The sequence below is a fragment of the Hyperolius riggenbachi genome, chromosome 2 (assembly GCF_040937935.1).
Source record: "Hyperolius riggenbachi isolate aHypRig1 chromosome 2, aHypRig1.pri, whole genome shotgun sequence".
NCBI classification, from domain to species: Eukaryota; Metazoa; Chordata; class Amphibia; order Anura; family Hyperoliidae; genus Hyperolius; species Hyperolius riggenbachi.
In genome coordinates, this window is record NC_090647.1 from 525,867,254 (window position 1) to 525,888,127 (window position 20,874).

Here is a 20,874-nt window from a genome sequence, read left to right on the forward strand (position 1 = left end):
CCGGTCAATTTTCTTTCAAATAGACCTTGTTGTTTTTCGATTTTAAAAATGTTTTTAACCTTTGTAAAATTACATTTTGCTGCGGTACACAATACTGTATAGCAAGTACTGGGTTCTGCATACACTTTTTACACATTATAAAGCAAACCTGTGATCCAGTGATGGATAAAGGGGGCCAGAAGAAAGCACAAAAGGGCTGCAGGGTGACATAGGTGGTACAGATGGACACAGTGGAGGCAGAGAGACACAGATGGCACAGAGGGAGACAGTGAGGGAACAGGGGACATTGGTGACACTGTGATGGGGGGCAGAGGTGGCACAGAGGGGGACACTGAAAGCACAAGGCAACTGAAGCAACAGAGAGGGACACTGAGGAATCAGGGGAACAGAGGTGACACAGTGGGGGTCAGAGGTGGCATAGAGGGGGACACTGAAGGCACAGGGAAACAGAGGTATTATAGACGGGGAGGCACAGAGGAAGTACAGGGTACAGAGATGGCACAGTGTTCCGACTTAAGAATGGATTCAGGTTACGAATAAACCTACAGTCCCCATCTCGTTTGTTAACCAGAGACTACCTGTATCTTGAATTTAATGTGAAACTGAAGTGAAAATAAACTAATGACATAAACAATTGTATCTGTAGTCCTGATCCTAAACAGAACTTTCCTGGAATCCCATAGTCTTATTTTGTATTTAAAGGTTAACATCTACCTTTAAACTTTTCACTGTCTTAGGTAGTCACATGAAGCGTCATGTAGTCACATGACGCAGAAGAAGACGTAAGCCTTTACCGACGGCTGCTATGGAAGATTAGGTATGTATAAACCCTCCCTAGCCCACCCGCCTGACTGCTGCACCCTCCTCTCGCTCAAGTTCGCGTCGGCCCATGCCCCCATCCCCCGTGGAACGGTGCGTTTCTTCACTAGTGTGAATAAACGTTCCGTTTTCCATTGCCCCCAATGCTGCTGCATTTTTGTCCGGATCCGTTCCGCTAAGCAGAACAATCCTGAAAATTAGGGCCTGCAGCAATTTTTAGATCCAGGGACCGGAATGTACAGAACGTAACCATACCAACGGACGCATGTGAATAGATCCATAGGTTAACATTGGATCCATTCACATCCGTTCCGTTTGTACAGTATACGCTCCGGTTACTTTCCGGAAGAAAACGCTAATGTGAACCGGGCCTTACAGTGAGTGGAAAAAAGGAACACAGGCTACATCTAAGTGGGATTGGAACTGTGTATACATGCTTTCTGCCATTGGCCCATATGCAATTAACTTTTTCTCTTAAGTTTTCTCCTAGGTGATATTTTCACACCTTGGGCTTGATTCACTAAACCGTGATCACTCATATCACAGCCGTTTTCGCGCGCATTTTCGCGTTTGCACGTGCAATCATGAACTATTTGCGTGAAAATGTGCAATTCCGCGCAATAATTCGTGATCGTGCGCAAACACAAAATCGCACGTGAAAACGGCCATGATAGGAGTTATCACGGTTTAGTGAATCAAGCCCCTTGTCAATAGAATGCCCTTTCAACCACCAGCAAGCAAGAAATGACTCAAAATAATTTTGATAGTACTTCTTCAATTGCAAAGTGCTAAAAAGTTATTTTTTTTTAAAAAATATCTCATAGGAGTACTTAGGAGAAAAAGTTATTTGCTTATAAACCATTATATCACAAGTACCCTATTAGGAGAACCTCTACTGTGTATAACCAATATTATTACAGTTCTAGTGATTTGTTTTCCCTGTGGAACTTTCCCCCCTTCCTGTCCGTGGAACCTTCATTTTCTGGTTGGAATATGAATACTGGTGGTCCTGGGGACAGAATATGAGAAAAAACCCTCTTCCCCAGTCAACATCTCTAAAAGATCTTACTATTTCCTGTCTGGCCAGGAAGTGATGGAAATGTCACTGATGACATCACAAGACAGCAAGATAACCTCAAAAGAGGTCTCTCCTCATCCCTTTCTACACTATAAAAAACAAAAATATTTGTTCCTGCACTTAAGGAAAAGATGTATGTCTACAATATTGGTTACAAGACTCCTACGTAAAGTAAAGTTGCTAATTGGTGCACTTATCCTTGTCCAATTAACTTTTTCTCTTGAGTTTTCTCCAATGAGATAATTTTTCATCATATCTAAAAATAACGTTTTAGAACTTAAAACAGCAATTGAAAAAGTATTAAAAAGTAAGGGCCAAAGAGTAATATTAAAGAGGAGCTGTTAGGTATAAGGTCTCAGAGAAAATAAACACATATATCAGTAGCTAAAGATTGGCTGTACTTACATTACATATGCATTTCACTGTCCACGTTTGGATTTCACAGAATTTGTATATAGTATATGCAGAGATAGATGCTCTTGACAGCTCATGGCAGGCTCCATGTTTGTCTGTCAAATGTGTCGTCATGTCCTGCCTGCTTCCTGATCACAGATAAGCTCGTACTGAATAACACACTGTGCAGTGAATATTAATGAGCCATGTGGCTAGGAACAATAGCTGACTCCTGCAGTGTACTCTGCCCGAGATTTATCAGTGCTACGCGATTACAAGCTGCTGTAACGTCTCATTAGCAGCCGAGGGGAGAGCCCCAGAATGCTTTGCAGTATGGTATGCGGCTTGCGTCTTCTTAAGAATAACAGACTTGCTGATAAGCACACATCAAAGGTAACTGAGATTTTTATCTTCACTAATGGCTTTTGGCCTTCCTTTAAACTGTTTAACACAGGAGAATAGAGGTTTAAATTAGCTTCTGCAGCCTGACAGTTACTCTTTAAACTTCCTTTCAGCACTTTCTTGCATGTTTGAAGCTACGAATATATTTTATTGGTAAGGTTTGAAAATATATCCTTTTGAAAAAAAACTCTGGAGAAAAAGGTATTAGGATGTGGGCCCATGTGTATTGCCAAAACCAGAGGGGGGATAAAGGATATAATAGGCACCATTCCGAAGATTATTGGATAATATCAATCTAATTATATAATTGCTGTATTCTCATTAGAATTAAATGAGGTACTAAATTGCTGTTACGCTAAAAAAAAAAATTAAATAAAAAATATAAAGCCACCAAACAACAATAACAATCATAAAATATATAATAATAATAATACTTATATAAGTTGTAGGCTGGGAAGGGCGCACATAGAGTACAAAACGCTAGGGATACCATTTTATATCTACACCTATTAAGAGCTTGACTCTTGTTTTGCGGTATAAACAACCTTCGTCTTCAGAGACGTATACGGAAAATAAATGTACAAAATCAATTCATCAAGATAAAAGGCTCAGAGAGGTATTCAGCACATAATAGTAACGTATTTGTATGGCCGCACCATTGTCCTTCCCGCTATGAATGCTAAAATTACTTAGGGGAATTTTCATCTGTTGGCTCAACAGTTATCCTACTCTTTGGAACAATATACATACTGTATATATACAGGGAGTGCAGAATTATTAGGCAAGTTGTATTTTTGAGGAATAATTTTATTATTGAACAACAACCATGTTCTCAATGAACCCAAAAAACTCATTAATATCAAAGCTGAATATTTTTGAAAGTAATTTTTAGTTTGTTTTTAGTTTTAGCTATTTTAGGGGGATATCTGTGTGTGCAGGTGACTTACTGTGTGTGCATAATTATTAGGCAACTTAACAAAAAACAAATATATACCGATTTCAATTATTCATTTTTACCAGTGAAACCAATATAACATCTCAACATTCACAAATATACATTTCTGACATTCAAAAACAAAACAAAAACAAATCAGTGACCAATATAGCCACCTTTCTTTGCAAGGACACTCAAAAGCCTGCCATCCATGGATTCTGTCAGTGTTTTGATCTGTTCACCATCAACATTGCGTGCAGCAGCAACCACAGCCTCCCAGACACTGTTCAGAGAGGTGTACTGTTTTCCCTCCTTGTAAACCTCACATTTTATGATGGACCACAGGATCTCAATGGGGTTCAGATCTGGTGAACAAGGAGGCCATGTCATTAGTTTTTCTTCTTTTATACCCTTTCTTGCCAGCCACGCTGTTGAGTACTTGGACGCGTGTGATGGAGCATTGTCCTGCATGAAAATCATGTTTTTCTTGAAGGATGCAGACTTCTTCCTGTACCACTGCTTGAAGAAGGTGTCTTCCAGAAACTGGCAGAAGGACTGGGAGTTGAGCTTGACTCCATCCTCAACCCGAAAAGGCCCCACAAGCTCATCTTTGATGATACCAGCCCAAACCAGTACTCCACCTCCACCTTGCTGGCGTCTAAGTTGGACTGGAGCTCTCTGCCCTTTACCAATCCAGCCACGGGCCCATCCATCTGGCCCATCAAGACTCACTCTCATTTCATCAGTCCATAAAACCTTAGAAAAATCAGTCTTGAGATATTTCTTGGCCCAGTCTTGACATTTTAGCTTGTGTGTCTTGTTCAGTGGTGGTCGTCTTTCAGCCTTTCTTACCTTGGCCATGTCTCTGAGTATTGCACACCTTGTGCTTTTGGGCACTCACTCCAGTGATGTTGCAGCTCTGAAATATGGCCAAACTGGTGGCAAGTGGCATCTTGGTAGCTGCACGCTTGACTTTTCTCAGTTCACGGGCAGTTATTTTGCACCTTGGTTTTTCCACACGCTTCTTGCGACCCTGTTGTAGAGATGTCGCGAATGGTTCGCCAGCGAACGGTTCCAGGCGAACTTTGGGGGTTCGCATTCGCCTACATCAGGCGAACTTTTGCGGAAGTTCGATTCGCCCCATAATGCTCTATTGAGCAAAACTCTGACCCTCCATATCACTGTCAGCAGACATGTTATTGCCAAACACACTGCTGGAGGACCAGCCCACCCTCCCTCCTCTAAGCTAGGTCCTTATACCATTTGACTCAGTTGTCTGCCTGCACTAATTAGTTATGGGACAGCTGCTACACACTCTGCTAGAGAGATTTTAATTCGCCTCGTGTGGGCTCCCTCCTCCCTCCTACCGGGGGGAGGAGGGTCTCTTCTGCCAGGGAATTATACTATTTTAAAAACCAGTATACATCATACCATAGCTGGGAATCCAACACAGATCTCTCCGTGTGGTGGGCAAGTCACCCTAACCACTGTACCACTACAGTAGTAAGTGAAGCTGGCCTAAAATTTACCATTTATGCTCAATGCAATAGAAACAGGTTGCTTAAAGGGAACCTTAACTGAGAGTGATATGGATGTTTCCTGTAAGCAATACCAGTTGCCTGGCAGTCCAGCTGATCTTTGTGACTGCAATAGTGGCTGAATCACACCCTGAAACAAGCATGCACCTAATCCAGTCTGACTTCAGTCAGAGCACCTGATCTGCATGCTTGTTCAGGGGCTGTGGCTAAAAGTATTAGAGACACAGGATCAGCAGGCAATTCAGGCAACTGGTATTATTTTAAAAGGAAAAATCCATATCCTTCTCCGTTTAGGTTCCCTTTAAGGATTTGTAGCATAAACGCCAACTCACATTGGCTGGGATTTGAACCTAGGTCTCACTGTGTGGTGGGCATGCACCCTAACCACTGTACCAACTGAAGCTGGCCTAAAAATTACCATTTATACTCAATACAAGAGAAAAAGTAGACAAGACAAATAACATTTATATCACACTTTTCTCCTAGCGGACTCAAAGCACTAGAGCTGCAGCCACTAGGGCATGCTCTATAGGCAGTAGCAGTGTTAGGAAGAGAGAGAGATATGAATCTACCTGGCTATCTGGGGTTCTCTTTGGACAACTGTTGAACACAAAAGAGAAGGCCATGTCTGGCTACATATTTGTAAGCAGTGGCTGCATGGTGTAATGGTCAAGGGCTCTGCCTCTGACACAGGAGACCAGAGTTCAAATCTCAGCTCTGTCTGTTCAGTAAGCCAGCACCTATTCAGTAGGAGACCTTAGGCAAGTCTTCCTAACACTGCTATCTTGTCTAATTTTTCTCTTGACAACTGTTGAACACAAAAGACAAGGCCATGTCTGGCTAAATATCTGTAAGCAGTGGCTGCATGGTGTAATGGTCAAGGGCTTTGCCTCTGACACAGGAGACCAGAGTTCAAATCTCAGCTCTGTCTGTTCAGTAAGCCAGCACCTATTCAGTAGGAGACCTTAGGCATGTCTTCCTAACACTGCTATCTTGTCTAATTTTTCTCTTGACAACTGTTGAACACAAAAGAGAAGGCCATGTCTGGCTACATATCTGTAAGCAGTGGCTGCATGGTGTAATGGTCAAGGGCTCAGCCTCTGACACAGGAGACCAGAGTTCAAATCTCAGCTCTGTCTGTTCAGTAAGCCAGCACCTATTCAGTAGGAGACCTTAGGCAAGTCTTCCTAACACTGCTGCTGCCTATAGAGCGCGCCCTAGTGGCTGCAGCTCTGGTGCTTTGAGTCCGCCAGGAGAAAAGTGTGATATAAATGTTATTTGTCTTGTCTACTTTTTCTCTTGTATTGAGCATAAATGGTAATTTTTAGGCCAGCTTCAGTTTGTACAGTGGTTAGGGTGCATGCCCACCACACAGTGAGACCCAGGTTCAAATCCCAGCCAATGTGAGTTGGCGTTTATGCTACAAATCCTTAAAGGGAACCTAAACGGAGAAGGATATGGATTTTTCCTTTTAAAATAATACCAGTTGCCTGAATCGCCTGCTGATCCTGTGTCTCTAATACTTTTAGCCACAGCCCCTGAACAAGCATGCAGATCAGGTGCTCTGACTGAAGTCAGACTGGATTAGCTGCATGCTTGTTTCAGGGTGTGATTCAGCCACTATTGCAGTCACAAAGATCAGCTGGACTGCCAGGCAACTGGTATTGTTTACAGGAAACATCCATATCACTCTCAGTTAAGGTTCCCTTTAAGCAACCTGTTTCTATTGCATTGAGCATAAATGGTAAATTTTAGGCCAGCTTCACTTACTACTGTAGTGGTACAGTGGTTAGGGTGACTTGCCCACCACACAGTGAGATCTGTGTTCGATTCCCAGCCATGGTATGATGTATACTGGTTTTTAAAATAGTATAATTCCCTGGCAGAAGAGACCCTCCTCCCTCCGTTAGGAGGGAGGAGGGAATTGATAGAAGGATCGAAGGGAGAAGGGAAGAGGGGACCCACAAGAGGCTAATTAAAATCTCCCTAGCAGAGTGTGTAGCAGCTGTCCCATAACTAATTAGTGTACGTAGACAACTGAGTCAAATGGTATAAAGACCTTGCTTGGAGGAGGGTGGGTGGGTCCTCCAGCAGTGATGTGTATTTCACTCAATCAGGTGTGCCTCCAGGTGTTAGAGCTATTGAAACATGTTTTCTATCATTTTTCCAGCCGGTAGAATTTTTTCAAATTTTCAAAGTTCGCCTTCCCATTGAAGTCTATTGCGGATCGCAAACTTTTTCGCGAACCGAACCTTTCGCGGAGGTTTGCGAACCGAAAATCGGAGGTTTGCGACATCTCTACCCTGTTGACTATTTTGAATGAAATGATTGTTCAATGATCACGCTTCAGAAGCTTTGCAATTTTAAGAGTGCTGCATCCCTCTGCAAGATATCTCACTATTTTTGACTTTTCTGAGCCTGTCAAGTCCTTCTATTGACCCATTTTGCCAAAGGAAAGGAAGTTGCCTAATAATTATGCACACCTGATATAGGGTGTTGATGTCATTAGACCACACCCCTTCTCATTACAGAGATGCACATCACCTAATATGCTTAATTGTTAGTAGGCTTTCGAGCCTATACAGCTTGGAGTAAAGGTGGGTACACACATCAGATAAAAGTCTTTGGAAAATGAAAGATCACAGACCAATTTTACCCCCTTTCATGTAGTATGAGAGCCATACTCTACACAGTCTTTTCTATGGAGCTGAACTCCCCATCAGATAAAAATCTTTGCAAGATGCTGCACACAAAGACCGCTGTACACATGCAACAGATCAGTATCTGCAAAAAGATCTGTTCCTGCAAAAGATCCATTCCTGCAAAACGCATTCATAGTCTATGATATCTGCAGATCTCATACACACCTTGTTTAACGGACAATTATTATTATTAAGTATTTATATAGCACCGACATATTACGCAGCGCTGTACAGTGTATATATATATATATCTTGTCACTAACTGTCCCTCAAAGGAGCTCACAATCTAATCCCTACCATTGCCATATGTCTATATTATGTAGTGTAAGTACTGTAGTCTAGGGCCAATTTTAGGGGGAGCCAATTAACTTATCCGTATGTTTTTGGAATGTGGGAGGAAACCGGAGTGCCCGGAGGAAACCCACGCAGACACGGAGAGAACATACAAACTCTTTGCAGATAGTGCCCTGGCTGGGATTCAAACCAGGGACCCAGCGCTGCAAGGCGAGAGAGCTAACCACTACGCCACCGTGCTGCCCAATTATCTGTAGATCAGATCCACCAGGTTGGATCTTCAGATCGGCAGATAATTGTCTGATCTGCAGATGAATGTCCATTAAACAAGGTGTGTATGGGATCTGCAGATATCATAGACTAAGAATGCATTTTGCAGGAATGGATCTTTTGCAGGAACAGATCTTTTGCAGATACTGATCTGTTGAATGTGTACAGCATCTGTGTGTGCAGCATCTTGCAAAGATTTTTATCTGATGGGGAGTTCAGCTCCATAGAATAGACTGTGTAGGTATGGCTCTCATACTACATGGAAGGGGGTAAAATTGGTCTGTGATCTTTCATTTTCCAAAGACTTTTATCTGACGTGTGTACGCACCTTAAGACAACATGCATAAAGAGGATGATGTGGTCAAAATACTCATTTGCCTAATAATTCTGCACTCCCTGTATATATATATATATATATATATGTATATATATATATATATATATATATATACACAGTATATATATATATACACAGTGTATATATATATATATATATATATATATATATATATATATATATATATATATATATATATATATATATATAAATTCTATTTATTTTACGTTGAATGAAATTGTACAAACCCCCCTATTCCTCTATTGGCATTTCATGGTGATTGCCATTCCCCCTCATATTATATACAAATATTTTATTTGTTTTAATAAATGTTATTTTCCAGCTATACCTCTGCAGAAGTGTGATGTTTATAGAATTGTATCCCTGGCCATTTCTACACTATGTGTCCTCTTCAGATTTATTATTGCTGTTTAATGGCTTCCTTTGCATTTGCAATAGACTACATCATTTAAAGAGGAACTGTAGTAAAAGTAACGTAATAAATACAATTAATAGTATTATTGTTTTTTTACAATATTCATTAATAAATTATTTAGTCAGTGTTTGCGCATTGTAAAATTTTTCTTCATCCTGATTAACATTCTGAAATGTATCACAGGTAGTGACATCTTTAGTACTGGCAGGTGCAGCTCTGCAGAATGTTTAAAGCCTGTACAAACTATACCTGTTCTCCCAGACTGCTCTAGAGGAGAGAATTCTACATAGCTAAATGGCCTAGGCTAAATATCACAGGAGGGTGAGGCTACAAACCAATATACAGCAATATATAGATATAGGAAGTGTTTCCGATGCTGAAGCCAGGAAAATTACCTTAAAGGGAGTCTATATTGGTCCGTATGTATTATGACTGATTTTACAGACAAATATCACTTCTTTAAAGGGAAGGTTCACGCAGGAGCTTAAAAAAATAAAAATACAAACCCACTTACCTGGGGCTTCCTCCAGCCCGTGGCAGGCAGGAGGTGCCCTCGCCGCGGCTCCGCAGGCTCCAGGTCTTCCTCGGTGGCGCACCCGACCTGGCCAGGCCCGGCTGCCCTCCATTGTGCGTGTCACTGGTGCACGCTGACGTCATCGGACGTCCTCCGGGCTGTATTGCGCAGGCGCAGTAGTTCTGTGCCTGCACAGTACAGCCCGAAGGACATTCGATGACGTCAGCGCACCCTCATGAGGCGCATTTTGGAGTGCAGAAGAGCCCGACCTGGCAGCAGGGCCTGGCCAGGTCGGGTGAGCCACCGGAGAAGACTGGAAGCCTACGGAGCCGCAGCAAGGGCATGTCCTGCCTGCCACGGGCTAGAGGAAGCCCCAGGTAAGTGGATTTGGATTTTTATTTTTTTTAGCTCCTGTGTGAACCTTCCCTTTAATCAGTTTACATCCTGCATACAGTATATTCATGTCGTTGCAAGTGGCTTCTGAAAGCCACCCAACGTGAATATAAGTTGCTTTCATTTAATAAGCACAGCGGGCGTGCTAGTCCCGCTGTCAGCCTCCCTATGCTGAATGGATCGGGTCTCGGCTTGAGGACGGGGGGGGGGGGGGGTCAGACACCTGGCATTTGGGGGTAAGAGGTAATTTAAAGGACCAACACCTGGCTAGCCATGGGGGGACACTAATTAAAGGGCACACAGTTGGCTATCAATAGGGGGTGGGTTGGGGATAAAGAGGCACACACCTGGCTATGAATGGGGGAGTGGGGAAATAAAAAAAAAACACATCTGGCTGACTATGTGGGAGGGGGTGGGGATAAACATGCACCTCTGGCTTATTGGGGGGGGGGGTGTTACAGAGGCACATTTAGGGCTGGGGAGGGGTACAGAGGCACATATGGACAACTATAAGAGGGGGGGGGGGTTTAAAAAAGCACATCAGGCTAACTTGGGGGTGGGGAGGATTAAAAAGTGGCCCATCAATTAAAGAAAAACCCAAAGACAACCTTTATTTCCAAATAATATATTGTCACCATACATTGTACTAGGATCATACTTTAATCACTGTAATAACCAGGACAAACTGGCAAATCAAATGTGTGGGTTTAATCTACAGTAGCACTTATTATTTTCAAACTATTATGGCTGAAAACTGAGAAATAATAAATTTTTTCATTTTTTCCCCTTATTACCTTTAAAATCCTTAAAAAATAGAACAATTCTTCGCAAAAAGTACCACCCAAAGAAAGCCTAATTGGTGGTGAAAAAAACAAGGTATAGATCATTTATGTGTGATAGGTTGTGATAAAGTTATTGGCTAATGAATGGGAGGAGTGTGAAACGTAGAAAATTGCTCTGGTTTTTAAGGGGGAAAACCCCAGGGACGCGAAGTGGTTAAATCGTACCTGAAGTGGCATATGTTTTATTTCGCAAAGTCTACTGAAAAGTTATTAGAAGTTAAAACACTTAAAGAGACTCTGTAACAAAATTTTCAGCCTTAGTTCTTCTATCCTATAAGTTCCTTTGCCTGTTCTAATGTGCTCTGGCTTACTGCAGCCTTTCCTAATGGCACAGTGGCTGTGTTATCTGTTATATGATCTAATCAGTTTACTTCTGTCGGCTAAGGCTGGAATGTGTGGAATGTGCAGGGCTGCTTGTGATTGGATAGAAGTGATACACACCCTCTGCAGGCCCCCTGCAGGCTCTGTATGACTCACACACTCTGCTTATGTGAGCCTATCACAAGCTGGTTAGTTTGTTTGTAAACACTGCCTAAAACTGTTAATTACAAGCCAGGATTGCAGCAGGGAGTGGCAGAAACAGCACAGAGGGGCCCATGAGAACATAATGAATAGAATGGTATGCTTTTTGCTGTAAAAATTTTAGAGTACAGATTCTCTGTAACCACTTCACCACTGAGGGGTTTTACCCCCTGAACACCAGAGCAATTTTCACCTTTCAGCGCTCCTTCCATTCATTCGTCTATAACTTTATCATTACTTATCACAATGAATTGAACTATATCTTGTTTTTTCCGCCACCAATTAGGCTTTCTTTAGGTGGGACATTATGCCAAGAATTATTTTATTCTAAATGTGTTTTAATGGGAAAATAGGAAAAATGTGGGAAAAAAATATTTTTCAGTTTTCGGCCATTATAGTTTTTAAATAATGCATGCTACTGTAATTAAAACCCATGAAATGTATTTGCCCTTTTGTCCCGGTTATAAAACCGTTTAAATTATGTCCCTATCACAATGTTTGGCGCCAATATTTTATTTGGAAATAAAGGTGCATTTTTTTCAGTTTTGCGTCCGTCCCTAATTACAAGCCCATAGTTTATAAAGTAACAGTGTTATACCCTCTTGACATAAATATTTAAAAAGTTCAGTCCCTAAGGTAACTATTTATGTATTTTTTTTAATTGTAAATTTTTTTTATTTTTTTTTTAATACAAAAAAAAAATGGGGAGTGTGGGAGGTAATGAGTTAATTTTTTGTGTAACACTAATTTATTTCTATGTAAAAAATGCTTAGGGTGTAGTTTTACTATTTGGCCACAAGATGGCCACAGTAACTTTTTGATTATTGCGACCTTCGAGCGTCCTTCCGGACGCTCGCAGGAAGTACTAGGAGGCTGTGAGTGTTTGTTTTTTTTCACAATGATCGCGCTGCCCATCGGAGAGCAGCGGATCATTGCGGGGCTTAGATCAACGAACGGGAATGGATTTTCCCGTTCATTGATCTCCGGGCGAGCGGGTGGCGGCGTGTTTACTAGCGGCGGGCGGCGTGTTTGCGAGCGGGAGCGCGGAAAGTACGGATTTCTCCGTCCCTGGGGGTTAAAGGATGGAAAAAGGGACGAGAAATTCATACGGGTGGGGGTAAAGTGGTTAAAGTGGATCTGACATAAACGTTTACTCACTGCATAATTGTGTTCCTTTCATATAGTTTACAGGGCATTCCTCAAGCCAAATACTCTTTTTGTTTTGTTTTAAGACTCTAATTCCCTATAAACTAAACAAGCCTCGCCCGCAACTCCTTTTGTGTGACTTGGCACTGTAGCAAGGGCTTATGGGAGCTCAGTCTGTGCAGGAGGAGGAGGAGGTTACTAGCCATTGATTTCAGAGGCAGAGGGGAGGAGGGAGGAGGAGAGGGGACTGCATTTACACACAGGCAAGCTGATAGCATCTCCAGCCCTCAGCCTGTGACAATGTGACAAACAGAACATGGCTGCCCTCATTGTATCACAGGAATAAATAATCATAAACTTTTCAAGCTGTTTGCAGCTAGATATGCTGCGTAAACTATCTGAACATTAGATAAGATATATAGACAAGTTACTTGCTATAGTTAATTTTTCATCACGAATCCGCTTTAACTGCCTGAACAAACACTCCTGATAACAGGATGGTGCTGAAAAGTTCAAAAGCTTATTATTTCTCCGTGCAGGGGCTGACTGTATCAGATTTTAAATCAAACTGGCTGCTGTTTATACTTCAGACTTATAACTTCATAAAAAAAAAAAGAATATAAGCTTCCAGGAAAGTTCTAGTATTACAACATATACAAATATATTAAATAATAGTTATACTCTCAAAAGTTTGTGTTCAGTTTAGGTTTGCATTAAAACCCAAGTTACTCTACTTTCTTTTACATGCAACTTACTTTATATTAGCGTCAGTGCAGGTTTACAAAGACAAAACATCTATACTTTTGCTGCTATTACAAATTACCTCTGCATTTCTGTTTGCATGAAACCATGGTGACAGTCAATCAGGCCTAGATTTACATCACAGGAGCACAGATGTCCTGGACTTCGCCCTCCATGAACCTACAAATCCCAGAGGAACCGCACCACAAGTGTGCAGGCTGGCCCAACTGTCACTTGCCCTTACTTTGCTTGGCCGTCATAGGTAGCTACAGAGGCCCCTTAGCATTAGTTAGCCAGAGGTACCCTCAGTATTAAATAACTAGTGGTGCCCCTGACTGAAGGGAGATCTCATCAGTGGAATGCCAAGAACTGGGTGTGTAATCTCTCATTTATGCTCTGCCCTGGATTCTGCATAGGAAGAGAGGGAGGAAAGTACTAGGGGAGGAGGGGTTTTAGCCGCCCTTCCATCATCAGACGCCTGTAGGCACGTGCCTACAGTGCCTTATGGTAAATCCGACCCTGCAGTCTACGTTTTGGTAAACAGCTTCATGTTTATCTGTGCCATTGTTTCAGGGATTATCAGGGATGTAACGATGGACAACCAGGCCCCCCTGCAAATAAAATAATCCCATGTCCCTTTCTGCAGGCTCCGCTCCCCAACCAACACTCGTAACATACTGTAGACCCCATTGATTGGATTCAGGATTCTGGAAGGCATCCTCTGCTCCTAAGTTTGGTGGAGAAGGCCTTTGACGTGGACACATCTGATTGAGATTTTGCAGTGTTCTGTCTTCGCGGGTCTCATCCTCTCAGCCATTAGGTGCCTGTGCCTATGTACAGCAATCCCCATTATCTGGAACTCAGGGAACAGGTAGTCTCAACTAACCAGCATAATAAAGATTTTTTTATGATAAGCGCTACAGTTAGATTAACAATTAGTTAAAATTGACCTATTGGTCTAAAATAAAACAAGTCCAATGTCTATTCTCAAGAATCAGTCTCTCGGAGTGTATGCGCTCTATGTAGGTTTCAGCTTCACCTTGTCCAAAATCTTAAAATGATAGATAGCGCTCCACTGTGTGAACACAGCATTCAATTCACATCTCATAAAGTATTGCACTCACCCAGTCCAATTGAACACTGTGAGATTGGTCAGATATCGCTCATATCGCTGTCATGCACCGTCTGTGCCCCGATCTCCTCTTCACCTTTTTTCCCCCACTCTGGCGATCAGTAGTTCAATAGATCAATAAACCTCATAGGATGAGAAAACCTCACATAGTATAGCTCCGTTATGATAAAAAATATTATTTATTGTAAAAATGCACTTACAAACCAGTTAGGGTAAAACAGCGCCCCCCCTCCCCCCGTGCCTCCCAGTCAGGCTCGCTGGGTACCGCGTCTCCGCCGCTCGTATCCTCAAAACGCAGCAGCATGTAACGATGTATCCTAACAGTCCACTAGGCTCCACCTGACGCGTTTCGTCACACCGCGTGACTCATCAGGGGCGTGGTTAGCGGTGTGGACGTCAGGTCTAAATCACAGCGTTGTGACGAAACACGTTGGGTGGAGCCCAGTGGACTGTCAGGATACATCGTTACATGCTGCGGCGTTTTGAGGATACGAGCGGTGGAGACGTGGTAAACCCAGCGAGCCTGACCAGGAGGCACGGGGGAGTGGAGCCCGTTACAAAAACTCTGAGCGCTGTTTTACCCTAACTGGTTTGTAAATGCATTTTTACAATAAATATTTTTTATCATAACGGAGCTATACTATGTGAGGTTTTCTCATTCTATGAGGTTTATTGATCTATTGAACTACTGATCGCCTGAGTGGGGGAGAAAAGGTGAAGAGGAGATCGAGGCACAGACGGTGCAAGACAAAGATATGAGCAATATCTGACCAATCTCACAGTGGTCAATTGGACTGGGTAAATGCAACTAACCAGCATGCCTGAGGGGATAACAGGGATGGTGCTTAATTTTTTTGGGGGGAGGGGTTTTCAGTGCATAAAATACTTACCGAGCCACCGGGGTGGTGTCTTCTAGACTCCCTGAAGCCCTTAGCGGCTTTCCAGCGACTGGCGCGGGTCAGGTGACATGACGGGAGCCGTACACGGAGGATGCTGGAAAGCCACTAGGTGCTACAGGAAAGTTAAAAGATGCCACACGGAGGCTCGGTAAGTATTTTATGCTGCACAGGGCAGAGGTTTGTGCATTTTTTGGCCAGTTACTCAAGCAACCTGCAAGCATCAGTCGATGCTGTTGGATACCGGAGACTTTGCTCTATGTATCTTTTCTCCCTCTATTGTCTGTTTTATGTGCTATATAAATACCAAATTATAATACTACATCGCACAAATATGAAAGGGAACTGCTTTAAAAATCACAGATATTTGCACTCACAGTCATCATCCCATCTAGAAGGCCAGTCTCTGGTTTGGGAGGGGCTTGCAGACGTTCCATCGACCATTTGTCAACCACCGAGGACACCTGAGGATTGTCAATATTCAAGAGGCGGAATCCAGTCATATTCACTCCGCTATAGCGGTATGGCTCAAGGTCCAGGGCAAACAGGTCCTGGTAGGGAAGAGATGAATGACAGTTCAATGTCAACACAAGATTAGACAAGGAATTTACAATTCAGTTGTCTATTAAGATGCTGCAGTCCAGGCAAATATACATTATACTAACAGATGTACTTAGCAATTATAATCATTCAAAAAAGCTGTGGAAACGAGAACATAAATTAAGTCTGCAATGCCAGGCATAAAATCTAGACCATCTAGGAGAACTTGAGATTTTTAACCCTTGTTGTACTGCAGTCTCCAGTTAGTATTTTAGTACCAGACTTCAGGCTCAGACACACTATAAGCGCTTTTCTGAGCGCTTTTCGGCTATCAGAGCTTTCTGAGAGCTTTTTAAAAAATGTTCCCATTGACTTACATTAAAATCACAGTAAAATCGCGTAAAATCGTGATCGTGTTTTAACTGCGATTTTAATGTAAGTCAATGGGAAACCTTTTTTAAAGAGCTCTCGGAAAACTCTGAGGGCCAAAAAGCATTCAGAAAAGCACTTATGGTGTGTCTGAGCCTTAAAGGGGAACTTCAGCCTAAACAAACATACTGTTATTACAGGGGCCCCAACCGTCCCGTTTTCGCCGGGACCGTCGCGGGTTGGGGGAGGGGTCCCGCTGTCCCGGGATAGCCCCCCTTGTGTCCCGGCAGGCAGCAGCTCCTCTCCAGCGGAGGAAAAAAGAAGGATCGAGGCGCCAGCCGCGGCTGTGGTGTGCGGGATGCGGGCCAAGCTTGTCCCCCCTCCCTCCGAATGTGCCCCCCAGTGTCCCCCTGTATGGCGAGATACGAGCGCAGCAGAGCAGCAGTCTTACCATCTTCCTCGCGTACTGGCATCTCTTGCTTCCAACTACTTCCTGTGACATCACAGGAAGCGGAGAAGACGAGATGCCCATATGCGAAGAGGAATGGTAAGACTGCCGCTCTGCTGCGCTCGTATCTCGCCATACAGGGGGACACTGGGGGGCACATTCGGAGGGAGGGGGGACAAGCTTGGCCCGCATCCCGCACACCACAGCCGTGGCAGGTGCCTCGATCCTTCTTTTTACCTGGGCACCCTCACCCTTCTCCCCACCATTCATATATATATATATATATATATATATATATATATATATATATATATATATATATATATATGTGTACATTTTTGACTAGGGGTGTGTCAGGGGTGTGGTTGGGGGCGTGGCCGGGGCGTGGCTTAAGTGTCCCGGTTTCTCATCTCAAAAAGTTGGAAGGTATGAAGTTACATTAGTTATGTTAATTAGAATAGATAGGTAATATAATCTTTTACCCACCCTATTTTAAAAGAACAGGCAAATGTTTGTGATTCATGGGGACTGCCATCTTTGTCATGGGGGCGGCTATCTTTTTGGTTGAAAGGAGGTGACAAGGAGCAGGAGACACAGTTCCAACTGGCCTGTGTCCTGATTACCCCTCCCAGCTGCACACACCAGGCTTCAAATGTCAAATTTAAAATGTAAAAAAAAAATTGCACCAAAACAGCAGAACGAGAACAACAACATCATCAAAAATCCCATCATGCTTTGCACAGCATAAGGGGAAAACTGTCCGGGCAGTTTTCTTCTGTGCAGCTAAAAATGAGGCTTGTATAAGAGAAACAAAGTTCTGATGCTGTGAAACTGTTAAAGAAACACCAGGCCTTTTCAGTGCTGCTGAGTCTATTTTTAGTCTGGAGGTTCACTTTAAGAGGCATATCCACTAAATATCAGTAAAGTTGTTGTGTGCAGGGAGCACATACTAATTTTACTGTTAATTCCAGTGTTCTCCCCAGGCTCTTTTAGCCGGGTGCTCCACCCGGCTAGTTTTAGTGAGCCCCCGGCTGTTATCTGCTCACCTCCTCCTCTGCTGTAAGCAAAGAAATGCCAGCCCTGCATTCTCTCATCTCGCCACACCTGGCTATTTTTTCATGCCACCTGGCTACTTTTTCATGCCACTTGGCTGGAAAAAACTTCTGGGAGAACACAAAATTCTGTTAACAAAGTAGAGCATGCTGCGCAATTAGCGCAAATCACAATACCTGGTCATTCTTGTTCACACAGCATGTTATGTTAGTAATAAGAGCTATTGCTGGGCACATAAAACAGTGTGGGGTTCTGTTTTTCTTTCTATCAGAGGCGACCATGCTCTATTCCCGTGGCTACAAGGCACTATGTATTGACCTGCGGAAGTGAGCTAGTACCCGTGAAACGCGTTGTCAATCTGTATTTTGAATAATAATGTATCCAGTTGAACTGTTGTCCTACCTTCCAGAGTGGTAAGAGAAGAACTCTCTTTATCTTATTGTTTATATATCATCATAAAACGGCCATCCTTATACTCTGGGTGCCTCCACCCACATCCATTTCCAGTTAGACCTCCTTTGGAGGTAATAGTCTTTTTCCAAAACTATATCTAGGAGATCTCCAGCAGCGGTAGGTCCTGGAAAACCGAGTGTGGTTATTCCCCGCAAGCACTGGCGTAACAATAGGCCCTGCATCTCCTGCCCTAGTGGGGGGCCCGGGCTCCTGGTCTCTCTCTGCTTACCACCTAGGTGTCCCAGGAGTATGAGCTTACTACGGGAAACACCAAAATCCTTCCATATTATTCTATTCTTTTTGGTTCTTTAATGAATAATATAAAGAGATTCTCCTTTTAATGTATTATATAAAGAGTACAGTTTTCTTTTGTTCCTCGGTAATGTAACACAGCTATAGAGCAGCAGAGCCCACAACAGTGTGAATCCTGAATGTGACCGTTTGCTTCCAGCTGCTGCAGACTGGAGTAGTGATACTTTCCTCTGTTCATTAGAGGAGGCCATATAATAATACATAAGTGGTAAATCAGGTAACTCATTCAGATATCAGTGCTTTGCCTGTTCTACCACTCTGCACCGTAAGATATTAGACAAGATTCCAGCAGGAATCCCATTTTACCATCTGTGGATAAGCCAAAATTGTTTTAACCAAAAATATGTGGTAAAAGTTGTGTGTGTGTGTGTGTGTGTGTGTGTGTGTGTGTGTGGGGGGGGGGGGGGGGGGGTCTGAGGGGGTTAGTGGAAGTTGGTGGTCTAGTTTAGTTAATCAGCGAAAGACAGTATAAGGCCAGTATACACACGCTCAATCAGTGTCGCCTGACCGGGATCAGGACCCGATTCATCGAGCTATATTGCAGGGCCAAGGCTGTGCTTGCTAGTGAGCAACATGTTCTGCTATATGCATAGGAAAAAGCATGCAGATCAGATGTTTCTGACAAAAATCTGACAAGATTAGCTGCATGCTTGATTCAGGTTTATGATTCAGACACTTCTGCAGTCAAACTGATCAGCAAGGCTGCCAGGCAACTGGAATTGTGTAGAAGGAAATATCTATGGCAGCCTCCATCTCCCTTTCACTTTAGGTTCCCTTTAAATAACTGGTCGATTGGCATGGAGGATTGTTTACACACACAGGATCCCAACTGGTTTTAACTACCTGTGGACCGACGCAGTTTAAATCTACGGCGGGCAGGGGGCGCTGCGGCTCTGACCGGACGTAAACTCTACGTCCCATTCACCGCGCGCCCCCGCCCGTCCCCACCGCTGTTGTCGCTCTGTCCCCGCCGCAATGTGATGCCCTGCCGCCTCTATGATGGCAGAGCACTGTGAGCCGAGCAGGAGCCTTTTTCATTGGCTCCTGGCCCTGTCATTACTATAAGCCAATCCCATTGGCTTACATTGAATGACAGGGTCAGGAGCCAATGAAAGCGGCTCCTGACCGGCGCACAGCGCTCTGCCATCATAGCGACGGCAGAGAGAGCAGCCTGCGGCGGGGACAGAGTGGAGTGACCGGTGGATTTTTTGCGGCGATTCGTCGGTTTACTGTACTAGCACCCTCTGGTCCTTAAGGGGGCAGAGGGTGCTGGTACTGAAGTGGTTAATATTGTAATTTGTTTGATATTGTAATTTGTTTGTTTTCAGTTGGTGCATCGATTGAAAGCAATATTTTCACTTTATCTAAGTGATCTAATAAAAAAAAAAAACATTCACAGAAGTTCCTAAAAATCATGCCCTTAATGAACAACTTTATCGTTGATAACTATATAGGCAATAGGAGTGATCATAGTATACATGGGAACATTTATAGAGGTACCAATTCTTTAAAGTGGGACATAACGTTCAATAAAAAAATGTGCTTTTCTATTTTTTATTACCCATACAGTTATCATATTTGCTTTTATGCACACGCAATATTGTCTGTCTATAAATAACAAATTCACAAAGTACAGTTTATCTGCTCTGAATGCTGGCATTAAATTTTATTGCCTAGCTGCTGTATTCATATACTAAAATCTATCTAGTGATTACATCTCAGTTGCACACTAGAAGCAGAGAAAGCTTCTGCACTTTGCTACGGTTTACTAAATGTAGCTGACAAAAGAATGTAAACAAAAGATAATGTTGTCACCTCTTTGGTTGTGGAAGCTGCCCACTGAAGCAAGGAGCTGCCCACTCAATCACCACTTTAATAAATAATGGTGTTCAGCTAACCACCAGAAAGAATCGTTATTTCCTTGCATTTCACTAGGCCTCTAAATTAGTAAAAGATCTTCTCCAATACTGTTTCAAGTTTATAGTCTGTATTTAGCAAAAGAGGGATTTTTCTTTAAGCAGTTACCAAGGGTTAAACAGAGATGCGGCATGTTTCTCTGGTTCGTTGGAACACAAACACCCCGATGTCCCTAATGACAGTATGAAGATGAATTACGGGCTGCACTCTGCATTGCTGCATGAATTAGCTTTGCAATGTAATGTAGAATTAATTTGTTTTCCTACTGAAATATTTTCCATAATTTCAGGCTGGCGTTTGTAAGTGCTCTTTGCTTAAACGCTCCCAACCAGTTTCATTTCTTCCATCTCTTCCCAGCTTTCAGAAATACTGTTTGATCATTCCCATGACGTG

At 42.9% G+C, this 20,874-nt stretch overlaps 1 protein-coding gene across 6 annotated transcripts in view; it reads right to left on the reverse strand.

Annotated features, from left to right (window-relative positions):
* Positions 1-20,874, reverse strand: part of GRIK1 (glutamate ionotropic receptor kainate type subunit 1) — a 599,538-nt gene that overhangs the window by 238,077 nt on the left and 340,587 nt on the right. For all 6 annotated transcript variants that reach the window (XM_068270607.1, XM_068270605.1, XM_068270609.1 and 3 more), the window contains exon 6: positions 15,767-15,940. In XM_068270607.1, coding sequence (XP_068126708.1) covers positions 15,767-15,940 — 174 coding nt within the window. The remainder of the gene's footprint in view (positions 1-15,766; positions 15,941-20,874) is intronic.